We start from the raw sequence: 10,440 nt of genomic DNA, 5'->3' as shown, positions 1-10,440 counted from the left end.
AAAGATTTCTTTGAATGGCTACTACAACAAGAACTTTGGGGGAAACTTGGTACATTGGAATCCACTGAAAATGAGAACTGTTTCTCATAGACACCCAGAAGTGAGTGAAAAGAAAACCACACAATCGGACACCGCAGGAGAAGGCGTTTGCGAAGCCAACATGAGACAAGGAACTGGTACTGAAATCATCGAAGAGCTATCTACAAATCTGTAAGATGACAGCAGGTAATATTTGGAAAACAAGCAAATACGTTAACATGCAACTTACAAACACTGACATCCAATGTATGATTGTCTCTGAAATGTTCCTCAGCTTCATAATTTATCAGGAAGTGGACATAAACCCACAGCCTGAGACCAGTATATACACAGAGTGGGTAAAATATCAAGGCAGAAACATCAAGGGGTGATGTGGGTGTGGACCAGCCACGACCCACAGACATGGGTGAAGGGAAATGAAATGACGTGGCCACTCCGGGAAACTGCTTACTGGCATCTTATAAAAATGTGCACCCAGCCCTGGCCGGTTTGGCTCAGCGGTTAGAGCGTCGGCCTGCGTTCCAGAGAGACCCGGGTTCGGTTCCCGCTAGGGGCATGTACCTCGGTTGCAGTTTGTCCCCGGCCCTGGTTGGGTCGTGTGGGTGGCAGCCCCTCGATGTGTCCCTTTCACATCGATGTTTCTCTCTCTCTCTCTCCCTCCCATACTCTATCTGAACAAAAAATAGAAAACATGTCCTCCGGTGAGGATAAAAAAAAAAAAATGTGCACCCAAAACTGCCTTGATATCCAATTTTTCCAGCAACATTTAATAGAAAGAGTATCCTTCCTCCCTTATTTTTCTAAGCACCATTATTAAAGCTCAGATGACTGTATTTGTGAGGGTCTATTTCTGCATCTTTATTTTATTTCATTAACCTATGTATCTATCCTTCAGCCAGTCCTCAAACCTCCTTATGACAGGAGCTTTATTGGTAAGATCAGAAAGGTGATTACGTGAGTCCTCTCTTCCCACTGTTTACCTTCAGAATCGTTCAGGTTCTTTTTGGTTTTACAGCTTTTTCTTGAAATTGTAGAATCAGGTTGTCAATGTGTGAAAGCAGAAACTTGCAATGCTTCAACTTTGTGAAGTTTTTGAAAATGTCTCTGAGAAGGTACCTAGTTTAGAAAGTGGGAGTTGAGTGTCTGATTTCATCTGTCCTGGGAATACCAGGATTATTTCATCTTTCATGTTTCTCAGGATCATTCACCGTGATATTCCATCCCACTCAGAAGAGTTTTACATTCTTCCTAACAAGACAAAGATTGTGACACAGAAAAATGTCACCTTTTTAGGCTATGATCAATCCTCTGTGTGTGTTCTGCAGAAAGTTACAAGTAATCATCCCACCACTCATGCATCCTTTTCTGTGACTAAAATAATGTGTTCATGGGAGAAATACAAACTCCTTGACAAGGTGGCTCTATCTTATTGTCTTCCGTTCAGTTATACTCTGCTTCCAAGGGTCTCTGTCCTTGACTGTAAAATGAGCAATATGGTTTTCTTATATATTTTAAAAGAAGCCCAGGTTTGTTCTGTTGAATGTGTTCTTGGTGCTCAACACACCAAGAGGATAAAATGTCCATATAAGATAAAAAATAGACTTCTAGTGAAGGTAAACAATTTCTTTTAAAATATAGGCACACAATGCTATCTGAAGATGATATTTTGTCGAGTTCTACACTTCAAACATGTACAGTTGTGCCCTGGTCAGTTTGGCTCAGTGGATAGAGCGTCAGCCTGTGGTCCAGAGAGACCCGGGTTCGGTTCCCGCTAAGGGCATGTACCTCGGTTGCAGTTTGTCCCCGGCCCTGGTTGGTCGTGCGGGTGGCAGCCACTCGATGTGTCCCTTTCACGTCGATGTTTCTCTCTCTCTCTCTCTCTCTCTCTCTCTCTCTCTCTCTCTCTCTCTCTCTTCCTCTCCCTCCCTCCCACTCTATCCGAACAAAAAAAATGGAAAAATGTCCTCAGGTGAGGATAAAAAAAAACACCATGTACAGTTGTATTAACCTATAATGTCACTCTAATAAACTAAATAAAAATAAAATAATAGAAAAATATAGACCTCTAAAATATTTTAGTACAACATATGTAAATCATATAGTCATATTTCTGTGCCCCTTTTTATGTAAAATGTAAGCGATACTGGAAAGAGACATGTAGGTGCTTCTGGATTGGGGGGTGGAGCTGTCCACGACCCAGTGCTGAATTCACCACCCCGTCTCTGGATTAACAAATAGAACAGAATTAGGGGCCATGGTGGTGGTCCGTGGTCTTAAGAAAAACCTCCTAAATACACATGCACATTCCCGGTCAAGGCTGGACCAGGACTGGGTCTGCACGGCCTCTTGAATGTCGCTGACCTCTCCCGACTGGTGGATTCTGGGACGACAACTCTGAATTGACTTTGCAGAATCAGGATTGTATTGTTCATACATCAGGAAAAAGAGTGAGCGCTCAATGGAAATTCTTACACCAGAGCTCTTGCTGATTTATTCTTCAGTTGGTAAAGTGAAACTGAAGTCAAATTCACAGGATGTGGTGGGCAGTGTCCCCACACCACAGTGTGTACAAGGCGGAGGGTGCCTGTCACACAGGAAGAGGGCCAGTTCTCCTCACCCTGAAAAATATCAGGTGCTGAGGGTCTGACTTGAGCCACCTCCCTGAACTCTCATATTTAGTGTTTCCTAAACTCTATGATTCCATGTTGATTTTAACATAGCTTGCTGCCATGTGACAGTCACAACAATTATTCAGCTTTGGGTATTTAGTATTCTTGGGCCAAGCTAGTAGATAAAATGCCTGATGCTATAAAACAATGTTCAGAAGAACTATAAAATCACTCTCACACCCAGTATCTATTAGACCTTGCACGACTTTGGTGTTTTTCACTCTCCTGCCCAATAAAAAGCAGAGTGGACACGTTGGTTCAATGTTTCAAGAAGAGAAAAAAGTCTATGAGATCTGCTTTTTGGTTTTTGTTTTTAATAATTTCTTGTGCATGAGTTAAAACTCAGTTTCTTCTTTCAGAGGGATGAGATCCAGAGAGAGAGAGTGAGAGAGATCAATACATCTGGTAAGTTTGCCGCAACAAAATACAACTAACTATGTGGCTGGAGACAACATAAATAATTACTAGAGATGGAAATCTGGAGATAGGCAGGCAGGCAGGCAGGTAGGTAGGTAGATACATAGATATGCAGATAAAAAGATAGACTGACACACAGATACACAAACACAGATAGTAGGTAAATGGATACATCGGTAGCAAGTTTCCAAAACTTTCCAACAGTTGCTATCATCAGACTCCGTTACCTGTCCTGCTCACTAGGTAAGATTTTTACATCAAGCCTGGGGTAATTTTTCAACCTTTACTGAGATATAACGGACCTTATAACACTATGTAAGTGTCAATGTGTTGACTTGATACATTTCAATATCGCAGTATGATTTCACCATAGCATTAGCTAACAATTCCATTAAAAAATCACATAAGTGCACCTTTCTCTGTGATGAGAACATTTAAGATACACTATCCTAGAAACTACGGGGTATATAATAGAGTGGTGTTCACCGTAATCACCATGCTGTTGTACACGAGACCACCAGGGTGTGTTAATCTTATAAGTCAGAGTTGATAGTCCCTGACCAACATTCCTCCTTTTCCCATGCTCCCTGTGGTCTGGCTCATTCGGTCTACTCTCTGTATCCACAAGCTTGGCTTTTTCAGATGCCACATATATGAGAGACCATTCAGTGTTTGCCTTTATCAGATTTATTTCCCTTAGCATAATGCCCTCGAGGTCCGTCAGTGTTATTGCCAATGGCAGAATTTCCTTCTCTCTTGTGGCTGAATAAAATGTCATTTAATATATATTCAGGAAGTGGCCAACCCCACCATGAGAGCATTCTGCAAGGGTTTTCTCAGAAGTACCTCTCCCCAGACTGCCCTGCAACCATCACTGTGCTGCTGCCAAGTGATGACATTTCTGGGGTAACAGCGCAGGGACCACCTGTCAAGAGAGAACGGATCGTGGGTCTAGGCGGTGCTTTGGCATCATTTTGAATTTTTATTTCCCAGGCTTGTATCTGATGTAGCCCATGTATTCAGTTATTAAGCCCAGGTTAACTGCTGCCATCTGAAGAGATAGAGAAACAATAACATCCATCTGGCAATGGAGTGATAATGATATTTTTGTCATTGACCCAGTTATTAATGACAGGAAGGGAGCCAAGGGAAAGCTGAATAGTACAGGGGGGCCTTTTGTGCAGCTTTGCCAGGAAGCTGAGGTTGAACATCCCCCAGGGAGCCACTGTGTATTCCCTGCCGATCACTGGGGGAATGGCCTAGAAAGGGGGAGAAGAGACGCATGTGCTGGATGACATGCGTAAAGTCTGAATGACACAGGAAAAGTACTTGCCTGTTAGTCAAACCTAGATCAGATCACTGGCCAGAGTAGTCATGGCTATGAAAACTGGAGAGAAAATTGAGATATTTGATCACCTAAACAAAAAAAAACTTGCTTTCTTGTGATCCTGGTTCTCTTGGGAATCTTGTTCTAGGGGGCACACTCTCTTGGTTCCCCTGCATCCACCCACAGGGTCCACAGCCATGTGGACTCCAGACAATGGAATGAAGGACTGCACCTAGCCTGATGCTGATGCAGCCACTCCGGGCAACAGTATGATGTTTCTTCAAAGAATTAAAATTGAACTGCCATGTGACCCAGTATTCCACTTCTAGAAGCATGAAAGAAACACCAGTCAAAAAGAATATATCTACTCCTACATTCATAGAAGCACTATTTACAATAGCTAAGATCTGGAAACAGCCCAAGTGTCCATCAGTAGACGAATGGATCAAAAAGCTGTGGTACCTATACACAATGGAGTACTATGCAGCTGTAAGAAAGAGAGTTCTCTTATCCTTTGAGACCACATGGAGCGACCTGGAGAGTATCATTCTAAGTGAAACAAGCCAAGCAGAGAAAGACAACCATCACATGATCTCACTTATTTGTGGAATATAATGAACTAAACAAACTGATGAAGAAAATGGACCCAGAGACATAGAACTAGGGTACAGACTGACACACCTCAGAAGAGGGCGTGGGGAATAAGGAAGAGATAAACCACAGAACTTATACGCATGTACGCATGACCAACGGACATGGACAACAAAGCTGGGAACTGGGTGGGGGGGATGGGGAGGAGGGTATCAATGGGGAAAAATGAGAAAGATCTGTAACAAAAATTAATGAATAAAAATAATAACAAAATTAAATAGTTTTAAAAATCATTCATCCTCCCATGCAAGTCTCAGAAAAAAATTTTTCTTGAGGTATGGTGGGGACCCCACCCCCAACACTCAGTGGGGAAAGGGATCCCCCAGTTCCACCCACTGCAATTAGAAATAAATACCATTTTATTACCTAGATGTGGAGGAGAGCGTGAGGCTTTTGCTGTGTGGACCCAAAGCAGCCGTGTGGGATGCACCCTCATGGGTGAGAAGAGAGGGGGGTCCTTACAGAACGTCGACCAGGATAGGGAGAGAAAGTGCACGCGGGATGGAGGGAGAGTCTGGTACGCGGAGAGCTGAGACATTCCCTGCATCCGATGCGTGTCTACTCCTGGTGCAGCCTCAGAGGACAGTTTCCCCACGTCATGGTCCAGATTCTCCTTCACCACCTCCTGGGTCCATCAGACGAGCTCCCCGACTCTAAACGGTGAATTGTTGCCTCTGTGTTCGCCTCCTGGCTGCAGCGTAGGGTCTCCTCTGACTGATTTGAGCTTGAAACAGCAGCACCCCGAGGACCACCAGGATCAAGCCAGCCACACCCATCCGGATGAGATTCCCCACTGTGTAGTCTTGGGTGGTTGAGGCTGGAGGTTGTGGACAAAGAGGTCACAGAAGTCAGGGCGGTACCGAATCACCCCAGCATCTCTGGCTGTCCAGCCAAGTCACCTGTCTTCCACTGGTGGGATTTGACCCTCTGCCCTCGGTCTGTGGCTGAGAAGTTTCCTACTCACCTCTCTGGAAGTCGGACTTGTTCTGTGATGGTCCCAGCATCCCAGCTGCTTCTGAGAAACAAACACACACAGTGTCCAGGTGAGGAGACGTGAGGATGCCTGTCCTGTCTTCTCTGATCTACACCGAGATCAAAAACTAATGATGCCCCTGTCACCCCCTTGAGACGAGCATCTTTGGTGTCTTATGTTGCATGGCATGTGGATACAAAGGTGCACATTGGGGTGCGTGTTGTCCTGAGATCAGGAACAGGAAGGAGTGAAGGGCTGTCTACCCTTTGGGTCCTCCACCTCAGGCGGCTCCTTGTGTCTCAGACCTGGGATCACGTATCACAGTAGAACCATGACAGCTACAGACGGGACAGGCTGAGTAACAACGGGTTCTGGGGGTTTCGCTGGGAGGCCTTGTTTCACAGAGGTCAGAGCCAGGACTCAAAGCAAACCTGAGCTCTGAGCCATGAATCTCTCCTCTTACACTAGGAGATACTGAGGCCCAGACGGGAAGGGTGCGTCCAAGTCAGCGAATCCAGAGGGGCCTAAAACCTCCTCATGACTCAGCCCATTTTTCATGGATGCACCCACCCCACTCCCAGCAGAGACCCCACTTTTTCCTCTGTGGGCCTGATTTCATCGGTGCACAGAGGGAGAGACTGATCCTTAGAGCCTCCTGGCGATCAGGATGGGGTGTGAGGGGTGGGGTCTGTCTTCTCCCTACTGGAGCCCAGCTCTACCTCCCCCAACCTGTCCCCAACACCTCCTCTGTCATCTGCCTCACTGCCCCTCTGCAGGCCTGATGCCCTGGTGTGGGGCAAATCCTCAGAGACTCTAGAGCCCTGGGGTTCCCCTGAAACCTTTCCTTGACTCCCAGCCCTCCTAGGTCTTGGCCTGTTTCTCCTTAAGATCTGAGGGGGTGTTCGCTCCTCTGAGAGACTTTGAACTTCACTGGGATGCTCTGTGCTCCCTCTGAGAAAAAAGCCCCAGGAACTCACTAGTTGTGGAGATGGGCTGGTCGCTGGGGGGCTGGGGATGCTAGAGGGTTTTGAGAGTGAGGATAGAAGCAGGTGAGAATCTGGGGTTGACCTTGGGGTCTCACCTCACTCAGACTTGTCTTGCACATCTCTCTGTGGACCCTTCAAGGCCCTCCTCCTGCCTACCTGGCACCTTCTGCCCCCAGGTGAGGGGAAGAGGTAGACAAAGGTGGGAGGTTCTCTGAGGGCCAGATGTCTCCTGGCTCTGAGTGACGATCCCTAGAACACCTCACTCCATTTCAGCTCAGTTCTTTTGGTGACAAGATGCTGAGCCAACAGCTCATAAAAGCAGGGCGAGGGGCCCCTCACCTGAGACCCGCAGCCCCAGAGGCTCACTGGGCTGTGACAGCAGGTAGGGTGAGGGGCTGAGTGAGCTGTAGCACCTGTAGGTGCCCCCGTGGGCTGAGGTCACAGGACTCATGGAAAATTCTGCCTGGTACTGCTGAGCTCCAAACTCTGAAATTAGACATGAGGAAAAGGGGTTCACTGCTCCCTCCTCAGACAGAAGGAAAGTGTTCCTCCAGGTCTGTGACTGACACAGCAGGGTCACCTTCTCTCCTGAGGTCACCTTGGAGCCTGACTGCACCGAGAGGGAGGGTCTGTCAATTATCCATCCTAGAGAGAGGGAGGGTGGGTGAGGGGCTGCCTGCCCACCTTGTCCTGACCTGAGAGTCACCAGGCCTCTCTCCTAGGACCCTTCTCTCTGTCTGTCCCTGTTCTCTCTGAGTCTCCCCTCTCCCCTCATACGCTCGACTTGCTCTATCTCTCTTTCTCCCTGGACCTGCACTTTCATTCTGACCATGACCACCTGAGACCCCCCAGCAGAACCTGTGCAGAGTCTGGTTCCTGACTGAACCCCTGACTCCTCACTTGCCACCAGGATGTCCAGGGGGTCAGTGGGGACAAACCATGCAGAGGAGAGATTGTGTCCACCGTAGCATCTATATCGGCCCCTGTGGGAGCTGCGCACAGTGTCCAGGGGGAAGTCAGCTTGAGAGAGCCCAGCCTGGGGCTGCAGGACAAGGCTCTGGGGGAGGTCCTGTGCCCCCTCCTTGGACAGACCGAATCTGTCATAGCCGACATCAGAGCGACACTGGAGGGTCAGGCTCTGTCCAGAGGCCACGATGGGGCCCTGCTGGGCCAGGAGGGAGGGCTTCCCAGACACACCTGAGAGACCAGACGTGAGTACAGGGGCTGCTCCTCCCATAACCCCTTCTCCTGGCCTGGCCCGGGTCTCACTGTCTCTGTGTCTCTGCCCCAGGAGCCCCTGTGCTCCCCTGACCTCACCCTGTTACACAGGGCTCCCCTCCCAGCAAAGATGCCAACAACCTGTCTGGTGCCTCAATCCATGAAAGGGACAATCATGGGACTCACCTGGGACCAGGAGCTCCAGGGGGTCACTGGGGTGTGACCATACTTGGGGGCGGTAACTATAAAAGCCATAGCATCTGAACATCCACCTGTGGCTGGGGGTCACAGGGCCCACAGGGAACAGGGCCTGATACTGCCCCGTGGTGTGTGGTTGTGAGTCCAGGGTCCAGGAGAGCAAGTGTTCTCCTTCCTTAGTCAGAATGAACCTGTCAAATCCCTCCCCTGAATCACACCGGAGGGTCACACTCCCTCCTGAGGTCACGACAGGGCTGGGCAGGGCTGAGAGGCTGGGTTTGCTGTAGGATCCTAGGAGGGAAAGAGACAGCATGTTAAATGGGGCTCACACCTCCCTCGTGTCCCCCAGGGCTGGGCTGTAAGCAGGTAGACACGCTGACAGCAGACCCCTTCCTGAGGGCAGGACCAGCGGCTGGGACCCCTGAGTGTCCCCTCACCTGTCACCACCAGCTCCAGGATGTTACTGAACTGTGACCAGCCAATGAAGCTGATGTAGTAACAGTAGTATCTCCCTGCATCATGCTCTGTCATGTGTGTGATGGAGAACAGGACCTTGTCCCTGCGCTTCCATGGAGTCTGTGTCTTCCAAAGTACACGTTGTTGTTGTCTAAACAGACGAAACTCCTGGGCTTCCAGGGCCCCTCGACACCAGAGGGTCACAGGACTCCCCCAGGGGATCACGGAGCCTGGTTCAGCCCAGAGGGTGGGTTTGGAGAGGGTCCCTGGAAGGTAAACCAGAGGCTGTGTCACAAAGACCTTTCCACCCCTCAGTCCCTGCCCCAACACCCTCACATTTTACCACCTCATCCCTGGGCCTCTGTGCTCCCCCTGAGTCCCAGGAAGAAGTAAGAGGTGGACATGGAGCCAGACGAGAACTCACCTGCCTGCGTGTGGATCCTCTGGTCCAGACTCAGCCCTGGAAGAGAGACCCAATCAGAGATTTGCTGCCGGACATTTGAGCTGATTCCCTTCCCATCAGGACCCGTCCACTCTGCTGCCTGAGCCTGTGGTTCCCATAATCCAGAGGGGTAGCCTCCTGGTCCCTCTCCTGCTGCCCCCTCCCCATGTCCACAACTGACCGAGGCAGAGAAGCACAGGGAGGAGGGACGTCATGGCACCTGCTCTGAGTGCTCTGCAGATGGACGGGACCCTGGGCTTGAAGGACAGAGATGCACAGGAAGTGGTAAGTCAGGGGCTTTTGCCATCTTCCTGTTCCCACCGCTGTGAACACACAGCAAAGGGTTCACCCCACCCTGACCACGTTCTGGTGTTTCCATGATGAGGGCTTAGAAGGACCCCAGGACCTCTGGAGACACTCAGCCAAGATCTGGGGTCTCCTCTGACCGAGGACACTCGGCCAGGTCTGACCTCCTGCTCAGAGAGGGCAGGTCCCGGGTTGTCATCCTGAGTTGACCCTGACTGGATGGCTCCAAGTAGAACTCCCCACACATTTTCTCCCATATGCAGAATATAATTTTAGTATTTTCTAACCCAAAAAGAAATATTTACTGGTCATTTATTACATGCCAAGTATTTGGGCCAGATTCAGAAATACATCCGACTTCTAGGAAACCCATTTCCTGTATTCTGAGACATTCCTCTTAGCAGGGTGTGGGCCTTCTAAGGCTAATGTCGCCATTGCATTTCTTACAAAGGAGAAACTAGAGAAAATATGAGAACAACTGGGACCATAACTAGACTGCGGTTGAAGGAAATGGCTGTTTGAAGACGAGAAGCTTTTGAGGTGGGAGTGAAAATATTCTTGAGAGGAAAAAACACTCCAGAGAATCCTAGAGACAGGGACTCTCTGAGAGGGTGAGGTGGTGGTTGATCAGGGGGGTGCTCTCCCCCCATTGCAAGGAGGTTGGATTGTGTCTATAAGGCAAAGGCAGTACATAGGAATGGACTGTGATGGTCAGACTGGATTATGAAGATCATAGGAACTAGAGAAAGGCAATATGT

At 48.8% G+C, this 10,440-nt stretch overlaps 1 protein-coding gene and 1 long non-coding RNA gene across 4 annotated transcripts; one reads left to right on the top strand and one right to left on the bottom strand.

Moving 5' to 3' along the window:
• On the top strand, positions 1 to 4,811 carry LOC118639295. Its single transcript, XR_004961165.1, has 3 exons — positions 1 to 225; positions 3,068 to 3,113; positions 4,601 to 4,811. It is a non-coding gene; the product is annotated as an uncharacterized LOC118639295 (long non-coding RNA).
• An 882-nt stretch (positions 4,812 to 5,693) lies between these two features.
• Positions 5,694 to 9,591, bottom strand: LOC118639291 (leukocyte immunoglobulin-like receptor subfamily A member 6). Of its 3 annotated transcripts, XM_036275607.1 has the most exons (8): positions 9,558 to 9,591; positions 9,359 to 9,394; positions 8,916 to 9,200; positions 8,467 to 8,769; positions 7,963 to 8,259; positions 7,402 to 7,707; positions 6,068 to 6,118; positions 5,694 to 5,920 (listed from the first exon to the last, which is right to left on the bottom strand). In XM_036275607.1, exons 1-8 carry the CDS (start codon positions 9,589 to 9,591, stop codon positions 5,757 to 5,759), a joined length of 1,476 nt encoding a protein of 491 aa, XP_036131500.1. In that variant the 3' UTR covers positions 5,694 to 5,756. The 3 variants fall into 3 exon arrangements, with proteins under 3 accessions (XP_036131500.1, XP_036131501.1, XP_036131502.1); XM_036275608.1 differs by lacking the exon at positions 6,068 to 6,118; XM_036275609.1 differs by lacking the exons at positions 6,068 to 6,118; positions 9,359 to 9,394.
• Between the last annotated feature and the right edge of the window lie 849 nt (positions 9,592 to 10,440).

This window comes from Molossus molossus, unplaced genomic scaffold (genome assembly GCF_014108415.1).
Source record: "Molossus molossus isolate mMolMol1 unplaced genomic scaffold, mMolMol1.p scaffold_m16_p_21, whole genome shotgun sequence".
In the NCBI taxonomy this organism is placed as follows: Eukaryota; Metazoa; Chordata; class Mammalia; order Chiroptera; family Molossidae; genus Molossus; species Molossus molossus.
Note: the sequence above shows the minus strand (reverse complement) of the source record. Positions and strands in the feature narration are given on the sequence as shown.